Source organism: Protobothrops mucrosquamatus, unplaced genomic scaffold, assembly GCF_001527695.2.
Source record: "Protobothrops mucrosquamatus isolate PMUCROS unplaced genomic scaffold, P.Mucros_1.0 scaffold3367, whole genome shotgun sequence".
Lineage (NCBI taxonomy): Eukaryota > Metazoa > Chordata > Lepidosauria > Squamata > Viperidae > Protobothrops > Protobothrops mucrosquamatus.
In genome coordinates this window covers 45711-60167 of record NW_015389352.1, presented here as the reverse complement: position 1 = coordinate 60167, position 14457 = coordinate 45711, and the positions used below count along the sequence as shown (strand labels likewise).

At 44.1% G+C, this 14457-nt stretch overlaps 1 protein-coding gene across 1 annotated transcript; it reads right to left on the bottom strand.

The window, feature by feature from the left end:
• Nucleotides 1–1095: 1095 nt before the first annotated feature.
• LOC107297538 (synaptotagmin-1-like) lies at nucleotides 1096–7189 on the bottom strand (the record flags this gene model as incomplete). The annotated part of the gene is made up of 7 exons (XM_015826900.1): nucleotides 1096–1432; nucleotides 2149–2282; nucleotides 2910–3027; nucleotides 3285–3452; nucleotides 3648–3815; nucleotides 4755–4874; nucleotides 7008–7189. Coding segments are annotated over 7 exons (1100 nt in total), but the record flags the coding sequence as incomplete, so codon positions are not given.
• Nucleotides 7190–14457: the final 7268 nt, after the last annotated feature.

Below are 14457 nucleotides of genomic sequence, written 5' to 3'. Positions count from 1 at the left end.
ATTAATGTGGAGGAGATGGATTGTTTATAAATAGAGTTTGTGGAGTTAGAGATATTAATATTTGTTTACCTATATTTGAATATTAGCCTGGGATTTGGTTTGGGAAGTCCGGGGGGTGGGTGGGATATATTATAATATTGTGTAATACTTGTGATGTTTTTTTCTTTTTTGGAAAACAATAAAAATTTTATATTGAAAGGATATCCTACATTATGTTTACTAAAATTTTACATATGGAATCTACACATATTACATTTTACAATTTCAACCTACCTAGTCCTATTTTGGACGGAGTGTCAATAACTTAAGGAGGACGAGTATATTTGAAGTACTTCAGAATCCAGAAATTCTAATCTCACTCTTATCCTGCAAACCTATAACATCTCCTCAGAAGTGTCTTTGAATTAAATAGGATTTACTTCCAGCTAAATGGATATAAATTCTAGCCTTAGTCAAAACATAAAGCCATTATGAAATTCTAGAAAACTTATTTTTAAACAAAGTTTTCAAGTGTTCTGTTATATTTTTATCCGAGATCTAACTTTATAAAGATGTTTTATAATACAGTCTCCAAAATTTTTTAGTTATTGTAATTGGAGCTCAATGTAACTTTTAGAAAATCTATTATTGAACATATATTTGTAGACGTTGTTGACTATAGATTTCCATACAAGGTCTAGTTTTCAAACGTGATAATACAACAGCATTCAAAATGTGTATGAAATGATATCCCTTAAAGAAATTTAGTTTTGAACCTATAGTGTAATCAAATAAAGAGGATTAACAGTAGATTTATTTTGAGTCTGGTTGCCAAATTTGACAGATAAACTATTACTATGTAGTAATGCTTGTGAGGGGGAAAAGGCTGTTTTTACATAAGGCTTGATTTTCAAACGCACAAGTCAAATCTGAAATACTTATCTAAATCAGCATAAATTGCTTTGTAAGCTTCGTGGTTGGCTTATAGTAAATCAGTCACTTGTCTCCAATTACTAAGTAAGCATTCTTTCTTTTTTCACACAGTGGGTTAAAAAGTGTTTTTTTGTCTCAGAGATTTTTTTTTCAAACAAGAAATGACTCTGAGAAAAGAGACAAGCTCACAGGTTACCTTCCCTCCCCCCCCCAACAGGCCTATTCAGGGGAGCCTCACCCACACACTCCCATTTGCTTTGGATGGGAGATGGAATGGTTGCCGGAGACGTCGGCCAGCAAGTGAAGGATATCAAGAGGTCTTTATCCCAATTGCTGCATCCACCTCGTCTTCAGGTTGCAGAGTGTGCCACTGAGCAATAGGTCTCCGGGGATTGGCCAGCATATCAGACCAATGGCGCAGCTCAGTACCCGTGGCATTGCAGCCTACAAAGATCTTCCCAATGGCCTCGTTCTTGCCTAGTTTGTCGTAATCCAGGACTGTCAGGACAACTTGGACTTTCTATAGAAAGAAAAAAGGTTGGTCATCAGCATGAAAAGTAATTGGAGGGAATGTATGGATTCAACTGCCTTTCTTACCACTGCTGCCCACTGGCAATTTCTGTTTTTAACTTCTGTTTTCTCCATCTTGAGTTCCAAACAGAGGTGTACGGCCTAGAGAGGCCAGCTTGCAGGAATAGTGGTAGAGAGGAAAAAAAGATGCTGGCTTGAACCCATCACTTCTACTCTAAAGCAGCATCTTTCAGCTTCACAATTATCTGAATTTCCAGGACCTTTGGCTTCCAAATAGTTTGATCCTTCAGGTCTGTTCTGAAACAGAACAAGGTCAAGTGAAAGCTAACCCTAACCCTAACCCTATCCTGGAGCTTTGCAAAAGGTTACAATTCTGAGGGTTTTCATTCCCTAAGACAAGCAAATCATAATAACCATAGCAAACTTCATGTCATTCTTTCCCAGTATATTAATTAGGCATTGGGTATATAGACCTTAGCTTGGGCAGGATTCCTTAAGAACATAAGATCCTGGGATGTGTTACAAAGAGCTTTGTCTTACAATGTGCAAAACAAACTATCTTGAGGTCTTCAAATAAAATGCAAACAATACTCCAGCAATTCCCATTTTGAAACAAGTCGTGCCAGTTTTGGACAGATGAAAGTGACTGGAAATAATTGGAGCATATTTTCAAGTGAAATGGCATTGCAGGGAAGGAAGATTTACCTGGATTTGTTCAAAAGGCACCTCAAAGCTGAACGATTCATTATAATAGGGATTCAGTGTATTTTTCTTGATAGTTGTTTTCTTCTTCTTGATACGTTTCCCTCCCTGCATGAGATGGATCTTCACATATGGATCTGGGATAGGATGACAAAGGAAATAAAAGTATGAAATGCTTTATGATTCTGTTATTACTCTCAATATCCTGATGAGAGAATTTAATTTTAAAGTCATTTCTAGGAAAGTAACAAAGGGCAAAATAGTTGTGTTTATGTACGTATTTTTATTGTTGGCCAAAACAAATCTTCATGGCAAGTTTTTAAGCATTCATTGAACAGGCAAACCAAGAAAGAATGCTACATATGTTCATTCCCATATGTTGAACAACTGTTGATCCAAATTAAATGAGCTGGCTCATTTCTCTCTCTTTTTTTAAACCCACAACTATGGGAGACCCAGCAGTATTGAATAGGTAAGTGGCCTTTTCTGACCTCCCACCCAGGGACAATCTGAAGTCTAATTCCCATTCCTATTCTTCATATGAATATTACACATATTCACAAGCTCTTGAGAGTTGCATACTTCATTACTTCTCCTCCTCACCTCTTTCCCCATGGGAACGGTTTGCTTTTATAGCCAGGAAAAGTTGAAGCCAGAAATTATGAGAGAATAGCAGGGGATTCAGAGTGCCCCCAAAGGGATAATCCAAATGGTACATTAAAATGTTCAGCAATTTAAATTAAATCTAATGGCTTAATTCTCACCTGAAAGCCCTCCCACATCCATCTTTTTGAGATTTTTGGCTTCTAGCAAAATCACTGTCAGTTTCCCAGCCGTAGGGACATATCGGAGTGAAAAACAAATGTCTCCCAACTTCTCGTGCTATAGAAAGAAATGAATAATTATTTCAAAGCTAGAATGGATATTTCTCATAAATATAGATGTAGTTGTCAAGTTCTTGATTACCTTCCAAGAAGATACTTGGTTACCCGTGAGTTGGGTTATTACTCCAATCATGTGGTAGTTTTCCAAAGAAAAACATTTCTCATTTCTAATATATATAAAAGCCACCAATGCAATTTTCAAATTACCTTTCAGTTAGAGATCTTTATCTAACAAGGTTCTGCACCAGTTCTTACCTCTTCCTTCTCTGCTGACTGCAGATCTCGCCACTCCTCGATCACGTGTGCCAGGTCCACGGTGTTCATGGGGATACAGATCTCACCAATGACATCATGCTTGGAGAAGCGGTCAAAGTCATAGACGGCCATGACGAGAATCTTACCACCAAGTTCTGAATAAGGGACCTAAGCATTAAACACAATGGTGGTACAGGATTAAATTGTGTGCACATTTGTTGCTAGCGGTGTGAAATGAAGGGAAGTTCCACAATGGATGAGGGGAGACCAGAGCTAAAAAAGGAAGATGGCAGGGTGCATGTAGAAGAAATGTATTTGTGTATTTTTGGAGCTTTGGCCAAGAGAAAAGAAACACAAACTTACTTTAAAGGTGAAAGATTCATTAAATGTAGGGTTGAGAGTTTTACGATGGACTTTGGTTTCAAACTTTTTCTTCTTCTCTGGAAGCAGGAAGACTTTGACGTAAGGATCGGAGGTACCCCCAATGTCCAGCGCTGGGAGGTCAGCAGCTTGTATAATGCCCACAACCAACTGAGGGGGAAGATTTAAGATGAAAATATTCAAATTTAGGAAAATGCCTTCCATTGAGCCAAATGATTGGTCTATCCAACTCAGGATTTCTCCGTTCCTCTGAGTATTTTCTGACAAGCAGGAATTTCCTCAAGCACCTTTAAACATGTCATCACCTTACTTTACCCACAAAATTTAAAAAGAATCTAGATTAAGTTATCTTCTAATTCTAATCTTTCAATGTTAACTATAACTTCTCTTGCCTTTTTTTCTCCCACCCAGTTAGGAGGTAAAGAGAATGTATTTTGTGATATAAGGTGACTACTAAAAGCAGCTAAGGTGATAGGAAGAAATGGTAACTTTTCTAATAATTTTTGCTAGGTATGAGTTGCAGATGCTGGGCTTAGAACCTGGGACTTTCAGCACATAAAATGTATATTATTTTTCTGAACTCCTGTAGGACATTTCCTTAGCTTTACTTGCACCCTTAATTTCAAATATTGTCAATGGGATAGGATGAAAGGACTGTAATTACTGCAGATGAAGAAAACAGTTTAATGAAAGTAAGTTGGCCAGCTGTCCTATTATATGGTGAAATAACCCTTCATTTGATAGTATCCTTTGGAAATCTGCCTAGTTCAAGTTTTAAACTAAAAGAAGGATCAGAGACCCTGAAAATGCTCATCCAGAATTCGCAGCAAAAAGGGGACAATGACCTGGTCACCATCTTTCCCATTATAAAAAGATCTATTGTACTTCCATTTACATTATAGTAATTATTTCTCCACATGCATCGATATTTATAAATCAGAATATGCAAATAACTTTCCAGAACTTGTCTTTTCTTGTCAGTGCATTTCTTATTTTCTGGATGATGTTCGAGCAGCTTCCCTAAACTGACAGGAACACGAAGATCAGTCTGCCACTATCTGAGCCAAGGCAGGTGTTTGTCTTGCCCACCTGTGTGCTCTGGAAGTCGTAATCAAGAGAGTACTGGAGTTTCCCCAGCTTCTCCTCTGGCTTCTCCACTTCAGATTCCTGTAACAACGATGGATTTAAATCCTCAACCTCTGGTTGTACCTGGAAGGAAGGAAAGAAGGAAATGGTCCAAGTAACCAACAGAAAATCATTAAGAACAAGGTGGATGAAGAACTTCTGCAAGGCCACATGATCTGTTCGCCCTTTCTCATTCTTTATCTAACTTTCAGTCCTCTATATATGGTGTGTTGAGATGTCACATCCCAGAATTTGAATGCCATCCTGTCTGGCAATTCTGATGGTTATAATCCTTGAAAGGCATCAAAGATGGGGAAAAGCTGGTTTACTTTGATCAGATATTATGAGGGCACTGATACAAGCATACAAACTCCACTCAGTGTGAATTTTCCCTCCCATCATACACAAATCTATCAGACAATGCTGATCTTAACAAATTGATGTTATTCAGTTGCCAAACCCTTCAATATTTTAGTGCCTGTTCTCCTGCACAGATGGCAAGTTTCCTCTAAATCTGATGAAAAAAGAGACTTGGTATGAGAGTCTTGGGAGCAAGGAGAAAATTAACTCTGGGACCTGACACGTGGAGGAGGCAAACTAGTATTCCTGCCAACAGTGATCAGATGAATTACTGCAATTCATTGAAGGAATCAGAACAAATAAAAGATGGAGGAAGAATTACGTTGTCACTGGTAGCATTGCAAATAAAATGGCGGAGAGGATGCTTGGATAAACATTTTGCTTCTCTGATCCCCTCAGAGTCGGCTTGGCTTAACATAAATAGAAATTTCAAGATGTTGGCATTCTAGTCTTTGACTCTATGCTTTTCTTCTATGGCAGAAGAAGCTTTTCTGTAGATGTCTAGCATTCACAAGTTTAACATCTTACAATCACCAGCTGCCTTCTGGGCAAAAGAAACCTCAAAATTGAGCTGTATTTCCTATCCTATGAATGTCTCTCAACCTCAGCAACTTAAGATGCATGGAGAATTCTGGGAGATGAAGTCCACACGTCTCAAAACTGCTAGGGTTGAGAAACACTTCTGTAATATTAGGCCTGTTTTTTTCCCCTTATAAATATAGAACTCCAGTAATTAATGGTTTAAGACCGAGAAAATATTATGAAGAAGGGTTAAACAGCTCCTCCTTTTCAGTGGTTTGACCCCTGCAAAAACTCCAACAATTCATGTTCCCAGTTCATCCTTTTGTTTTTACAAATGGATCTGCACTCAGAAAAATCCATGAGTCAGGTGATACTACCTGTTAATGGCAGCTTCCTCTACAATGTTATGATTTCAGTTTTAAGATGGGGGAAAGGCCAGACTTCCAAGCAAAAAGGTGACCATTCTTCCACCTTGCACCTGCCTAGTTTTTATTTCCAGTAAGGCTCAGTTTCCTTCCTTCACATTGGATTCTGAATCCAATCTGCTTTATCTCAAGACCACCTCCTTGTGTGACCTCTTACAGAACTCATGTAATTGAAACTATTCTGCTTGAGTCAAGAATCTGTGCTTGACTCTGCGTTTCCAGAGTTTTCCAGAGGGAAAAGGCTTTGGACAGCCTCTTCTCCTCCTCCTTCCTGGAATTGTATTTCTTCATCTTGCCCCCAAATTAGGTTATAGTTTGTCATTTGTTTCAGCAGTTGCATACTGTAATGATACCGGCATTTGATACCTGCTCACCCTAGGGCAGGGTGAGTTGAAGTCCACGAGTCATAAAAGAGCCAAGGTTGCTTACCCCTGCCCTAGGTAATACCAGTGCTCCGTCTGCTCCACTATGGCTTTTCTAGCAGGACAATCACAGCTAACGTTCCTTCCCCCTGCTACCCACAGTAACTTGAAATACTAGCAATGAAACGTGTGACCTTCTCATATTCCCCTACTAGACCATGGTGTTTTCTCTATGTTGCAAGTAAAAGTCCTCAAATGTGCTATACTTAACTCTGAAAGATATTTGGAAAACAGCAAACATTTTCTCCACTTTTTTGTGCACATTTGAGACTCTGCATTTGACCCACTTACTCTCTTCTCAGTGTATTGCTTTTAGAGCACAGTTTAAAGTCAAACAAGATCCTGCCTCTGCATGGTAGGTACAGGACTATTTGAAGGACAAACTCTGACCTTTTATCAAGATCTGCACCTAACATGCAACCTTTAATCATTAATAAATGGTTTGTAAATCAGGGAGATTCTTTTATGCACCCCCTCCCCCTGCTCACCTTATCAATGTAGCTTTTGCCCAATTCCTTCACTTCCTTCATGTTGATCTGTGCCTTGACTTTGTCTTTGCCTTTCTTCCCTTTCTTTTTCTTGCCACAGCATTTTTTAAAAACGTGGAAGCAGCAGCAGAAAAGCAAAAGGCCGGCAACAATAAGAATGGTGGCCAAAGCCCATGGTGGTACTAGATTGGACAAAAAAGGAGAGTAGTGAAAGGAGATGCCACAGATTCTGGAGCAAAGAGATTGCCTCGTGTTTATATTACTTACTAGTTAAATATGACTTTTCCTAATTATCACTAGGAATATCTAATGGACCTTGGCTGATCTTAGGCTGATCTTAATAGGGTCAGACCTTGTTAATGTATGGATTAGTATTGAGGCTAACACAAGCTCAGGAACTGGCAGCTGTGACTTCACAAAGTTGTATATATAATAACGATAATCTATTTATTTTAGATGTCAGTGTAACCATCTAGCTGACTGCGTGACTAACTGTTATAATCAATAATAAATTTATTATGAAATTATAGTTCTTAATGTGGCAGAAGGGAGAAATTATTAAACATTTATGGAAGTAATCCCACATTTTATGGACCAATATCTTCTTGCTGATTGAGAAATCAAATGAATCTATAGCAAATATTAGCTATATGATGCAGCTAGAAGTATTAAACACCAAGGTCATTCTGCTTAACAGGGAAATGGAGTGAACCATTGCAAGTTATATTTAAATGGTAACAACAGATGCTTCTTTATTTCAGCTTTAACAGAACAACACAAAATGGCGCTGATCCCTTTTACACCTTTTGCAGGGAACAGCGTCAGCCAATAAATGCAACTGCAAGGACCCACCCCACTTTACGTCTTAAGAAGACAAAACTCTTGGAATATCTCTTCCAACAGGCATCTTTATTAAGAGAAGATGGTTGCAGGCATTCTAGACAGGATCTGAGGGGCCAACCCCTACCATTCAAGGTTTTAAGTGTTCCCAAGCAGCTCCCACCCCACCGTCCTTCCAGCGACAATCCCAGGCGTTACATTTCCACCCCCTTTTCCTCACGGCCGGCAGAAGGGAGACTTCAGAGAGTAGTAGATGAAAGCTGATGGGCCATATTGTTATGGTCAGTCCTCTTGGTGAGATCCACATTCAGTCCCTTTGAAGTTTTAATGAAGGAAGTGAGAGCCATAAAACCCCTTTGCTCATCCCCCTTCCCCTTCATAGTATGACAGAATCCAGAGAGGGCAGGAATGGGGTTTTCCATAGTCGATAACTAGAAATGAAATATAATTGGTTTCTGACATCAATGTATTTTCCCGCTCTGCGCAAGTGCAATAGGCTGGAGACAGCCTGTCTGGCCCGGGCAGGCCACGTGGTCTGCCCGGGTCTCTCTGCAGCATCCTGCACCTGCTCTGTCAATCACAGGCCCAGGACATAACACCCCTCCCCTCTAGGTTAAAAAAAAAATAGATACTACTATTTCAACTACTACAAGTCACTCTCCACAGCAACCTTAATACTTTATAATATCACAGTACTCTTTTGAGCGTGTTCTTATTTCTAGGGAACACTAGGCCTGCCTGCTTACTGACATGAACCTTACATAATCTTGTAAGAACTTTGGAGGGCCTCTGGCCCGCTTCTACCGTCTCGGAGCTGCTGCAACCGCCCGGTCTGCAAGCTCGCCTACCAGGCTCAGCAGACCGGGACTTTGAGGCCTGTTTGATGCGGGTGAACCCGGATCTTGCTGGCTGGTCTGGTCCGGTAGGCCCAACCCTTTGTCCATTTGACTTCGGCTGGCTCTTTCCGGTAAGCCCAAACCAGAGTTCCTTGGTGGGGTGGAATTCCCCGGATCAGCGAGACAACCCTGTTGGGAACACTGTCCCGTAAGCACAAGGCCTGAGGTAGGTATGGCATGAGAAGCCAATTGCATGCAATGTCCCATGGACCCAGTGCCAGAGTCAGGAGCCGCCTTGTTGGCAAAACCCCTATTTGGAGAGTGCAAACCCCCGCTTTCGCAGTGAGACTGAGAACCACGATCATGATTGTTCTGTTCTGTGCGTTGGTAAGGCATTGAGATGAGGCAGGAGTAACAACAGTTGCTTCTTTATTCAATCTTCAACAGAACAACACAAAATGGCGCGGATCCCTTTTATACCCTTTTGCAGGGAACAGCGTCAGCCAATAAATGCAACGTATTTTCCCGCTTTGCACGTGCGCAATAGGCTGGAGACAGCCTGTCTGGCCCGGGCAGCCACGTGGTCTGCCTGGGTCTCCCTGCAGCTTCCTGCACCTGCTCTGTCAATCACAGGCCCAGGACATAACACCCCTCCCCTCTTGGTTCAAAAAAATAGACACTACTATTTTTAACTACTACAAGGTTACTCTTTTGAGCGTGTTCTTATTTCTAGGGAACCCCTAGGCCTGCCAGCTTACTGACAGGAACCTTACATAATCTTGTAAGAACTTTGGAGGGCCTCTGACCTGCTCCGAGCATCTCGGAGCTGCTGCAAGTGCCTGGTCTGCAAGCTCGCCTGCCAGGCTCGGCAGACCGGGACTTTGAGGCCCGATTGATACAGGCGAACCCGCATCTTGCTGACTGGCCTGGTCCGGTAAGCCCAACCCTTTGTCCATTTGACTTCGGCTGGCTCTTTCCAGTAAGCCCAGACCAGAGTTCCTTGGTGGGGTGGAATTCCCCAGGTCAGCGAGAGACCCCGGTTGGGAGCACTGTCCCAAAGGCACAAGGCCTGAAGTAGGTGTGGCATGAAAGGCCGGTTGCGTGCAATGTCCCATGGACCCAGTGCCAGAGTCAGGAGCCGCCTTGTTGGCAAAACCCCTACTTGAAGAGTGCAAACCCCTGCTTTCGCAGAGAGACTGCGATCCACGATTGTGATCGTGGTCCTCCTCCCCCCCGAGAGCAGAGTCAGGAGTGGAAGGGTGACAAGGTAGCCTCCATCACAGCTGGTCAATGTGCTGACACAGCACACGACCATCTTCCAAGGCCACTTCGTATGACAGTGGGCCAGTGACCTTGCAGACAACAGCTGTCACCCAGAGATGTCCAGGTCCATAGTTTCTTGCCCAAACTGGATCGCCCACCTGTAGTCTCCTCGGTGCCTGCGGCTGTGACCACTGTGAAGCCACCCGGTTTGGGTGCAACCTGTCTAGTTTGGTAATGAGATGGCGAACCCAGCGGAGTTCAGCTGGGCTCTTGCCTGTAGCTGTGCAAGGTGTGGTGCGGTGGCAAAGGAGAAAATCAGCTAACCTGTGGTGCCAGCTTCCGTGAGTGAGCCTCTTCAAGGCGTCTTTGGTTGTACGCACCATGCGCTCAGCTTGGCTGTTGGAAGCCAGATGAAAGGGTGCCGAAGTAGCGTGACGAATCATGTTGGCTTGCAAGAAAGCCTGGAACTCCGAAGAGGTGAATTGAGGTCCGTTGTCAGAGACAAGAACATCTGGGAGCCCGTGAGAGGCGAAGATCCCCCTCAGCACCTGGATGGTCCTGGCAGTAGTCGTGGTGGACACTGGAACGACCTCTAGCCATTTAGAGTGACTGTCCACCACAATGAGGAAGAATTGCCCCTGAAAGGGGCCAGCGTAGTCGATATGAACCCTCGACCAAGGAGCATGTGTATCCTCCCACCTATGCACAGGAGTCTGTGGCATTTCAGGCCTGGACTGTTGGCAAATGTGGCACCCCTGGACCTGGGTTTCAATCTCCTTATCAAGCCCAGGCCACCAGAGATAACTGCGCGCAAGCGCCTTCATCCAGACTATTCCCGGATGTCCCTCATGCAGAGACTGCAAGACTCTATTCCTCAATGAGGTTGGGATCACTACCCTGCTACCCCACAGGACACAAACCTTAAAGGTGGATAGCTCATGCTTCCTTTTCCAGAAACTCTGGAAATTGGTGCCAGGACACGTGTCAGGCCATCCTGACAGCACCCAGTTCAACACGCGTGTTAGCGTGTTATCAGTGGCTGTTTCTGCATCCACATCCCCTGCATTGAGGGGAGACTCAGGCAAATCCTGGATAGCCAGGATGTGGTTAGCTGGAGCAGGATCTGATTCTAAGAGCTGTAGAGGCAACCTACTAAGGCCATCAGCATGGCCCATCTCTTTGCCTGGTTTGTGAACCAGGGAGTAGTCATATGCAGAAAGGAAAATTGACCACCTCAACATTCTAGGAAAAATTATGTGTGGGGTTTGCTTGTTCGTTGTGAACAACCCCAGCAGTGGCTTGTGGTCTGTAAAGACCGTGAAATGGCAACCATACAAAAAGTCATGGAACTTTTTTATGCCAGCCACTATGGCCAAGGCTTCTCTGTCTATCTGTGTGTAATTACGCTCAGCAGAAGACAGAGTCCTTGAATAGTAGGCTACAGGAACTTGTGTTCCATCAGTCTTGAGGTGACTTAAGACAGCCCCGATCCCATAAGGGGATGCATCGCAGGCTATACACACCGGCAGCTGCTCATTGAAATGAGCAAGAACAGCATTTGAAGACAACAATGCCTTGACCTCAGCAAAGCTCCTTTCGTGGACTTGTGTCAACTTCCATGGGGCCTGTTTATCCAAGAGCCGGTGTAACAGCTCTGCCACTGCAGCCTTGTGAGGGAGGAAGGAATGGTAAAAATTTAGAAGCCCAAGGAATGCTTGAAGCTCGCTCTTCGACTTGGGGTTTGGGGCCTGCTGAATCGCTTTGAGCTTAGATTCAGCAGGATGGATGCCTTCGGCATCTATGCGAAACCCCAGGAATTCAGTGGAAGTTACTCCAATTATGCATTTTTCCTGCTTAAGCTTCAGCCCCGCTTCGCGGAAATGCAGCAAAACAGACCGAAGCCTTTCAGCCAGGTTTTCGATTGATTCCCCCGCAATGACATCATCGAAATATGGGCAAACTCCCGGAATGTTACAGAGCGTTCGCTCCATCACGCTTTGGAAAATGCCAGGTGCTACATTAACCCTGAACTGCAATCTTCTGACTTTGAAAGCTCCCCGGTGCGTTATGATGGTCTGAGCCTCAGCCGTTGCATCATCAACCGGTAGCTGTTGATAGGTCTGAGCCAAATCGAGTTTGGCGAAAACTCGGCCCCCTTTAAGTGAGGCCAAAATGTGGCTCACCACAGGCACCGGATAAGAGTGCTGCTGTAACGCTTTGTTTAGCGTGCATTTATAGTCAGCACAAATGAGGACTTTCCCATTGGCCTTGAGTGGCATGACTATGGGTGTTTCCCATGGACTGCTATCCACAGGTTCCAAAATACCTTGCTGTAGCAGTTTATCCAGCTCAGCATTAATCTTTTGCTTAAGCGCAAAAGGCACCTGACGAGGCTTAATATCTAATCGGTGCAATGGATGGATCTAACCACAAAGCAATTGGAGGCCCCTTGTACAACCCTAGCTCTGGGCTGAACACATCAGCAAACTCCTTTCAAACTTCCGCAAGGCCTGCCATTTGCAAGCTGTGTAGCCCAGTCACTTGAATCCCAAGTGCCTCGAACCAATCGAGCCCGATTAGACTTGTGCGGTCACCCTCAACCACAACAACGTCCAAAAACCCTTCAAAATTCCTACGCTGCACTCTGAGCGTGGCCTCCCCCTTCACACTGACTCGGGAATTCTGGAAGTCTGTTAAGATAAGATTTGACGGCCTGAGTTTAACTCTCTGGCCGCTTCTACAGCAGATTTGCTTGAGGGTGTTCTGGGAAATGATTGACAGAGCTGAACCCATGTCCAGCTCCATCATTAAGGGGACCCCCTGCAATTTGACATCAATACGCAGCTTCTTCTTCAATGGCCGGTGGGGCCCTGTTCTCAGAACACTCCTGCGGGACGCGCAGAAACCCACCCTATTCTGGCTGGGGACCCTGATACCTTTCCGAGGCAATTCCTCCGATGGACGATCTTTCTTGCGACCCAAACAGATGGCGGCTATGTGGCCTTGCCGGCCACACACCAGGCAAGTAGCAGAGCGAAAACAGCAGTCGGAGCGCTTGTGGCGTCCTCCACATCCAAAACACCGAGGGAATGGAACTGCCTTGTCAGACCCCTTGTCAGCTTGCTCTTGGGGCCTTCTCTCTGATGCCTGCTGCAGACAATCAACCTTATTTTCGGAATCCAGTTCGGATACCTCTCTAGCAACCTCTTGATGGACTGAGCCCGAACACGTAGGGTTCTTGGAAAGCCGCAAGGCCTTAACAGCTCCTCCCGCTGCTTCTTTGGCCATGATCTCCCTTAGCGCATCTTGGAAGGAAACAGCTTCTTTTGCAAAAATCTTTTGCTGCAGTTCTCGGCTCCTCAAACCACAAACTAGCCGATCTTGTAGCCATTCTTCCAAGTCTTTGAACTCACAGGGCCTTGCAGCTTGACGCAGAGCAGCAATAAAGTCCGAAGCAGACTCTCCGGGACGTTGGTCCCGCTGTTCAAATGCATGACGCCATGCAATCACCGATAGCTTCGGTTCAAAATGTTCCTTTAACATTTTCTTCAGCTCTGCATAAGCGATGGATTCCAAAGGTGCTGGGGCAACCAAGTTTTCAGCAATGTCAAAAGTCTCATGCCAACAGACACAAAGTAACGTTGCGGGTTTGAGCCCGTCCTCCCAAACTTGGTTTACTCTAAAGTAGTTCTCCACCCTGGCAACGTATGAGCTCCAACGTTCAGGGTGCGTTATGTCAAATTCAGACAGACATCCAATCTTAGCCATGGTTTCTTCTTGGTGGCCTCTTCCAATGCCTCATGCTGCTCAGACTTGCAAAGGGGTTCCAGGACGAATCTTGCCAAGCTCTTCTCCAGCGTCTTCGTACTGGCAGGCAGAGTCACTCAAGTTGGAATGCCGAACTTCCAAACACTTCGGGCCTTCCGTGGTGAGTCAGCCTAGTATTCTCTCTTTTCTTCCTTGCAGCACGATCCCACCTTCGTCGCCAATGTTCTGTTCTGTGCGTTGGTAAGGCATTGAAACGAGGCAGGAGTAACAACAGATGCTTCTTTATTTCAGTTTTAACAGAACAACACAAAATGGCGCTGATCCCTTTTATACCTTTTGCAGGGAACAGCGTCAGCCAATAAATGCAACGTATTTTCCCGCTCTGCGCAAGCGCAATAGGCTGGAGACAGCCTGTCTGGCCCGGGCAGGCCACGTGGTCTGCCCGGGTCTCTCTGCAGCATCCTGCACCTGCTCTGTCAATCACAGGCCCAGGACATAACAGTGACTATGTATTAATCATAGGAAGATGGGTGAGAAATGTTAGGATGTGAAAATGCTGGCTGAAAGTTAATGGATAGAAGTTGGTCTCTCACAAAGAATGATTTTTGACAAAAGAAGTTCTGCCTTCCTTGTTATAAGGAAAAGAGAGGGGTATATTAGAAGAAACATAAACATATATTATATGCAGTGGAAATGGAGTATTTAAGAAGTGTCACATAAGGGCCTGAACAAGGCATGCAAGC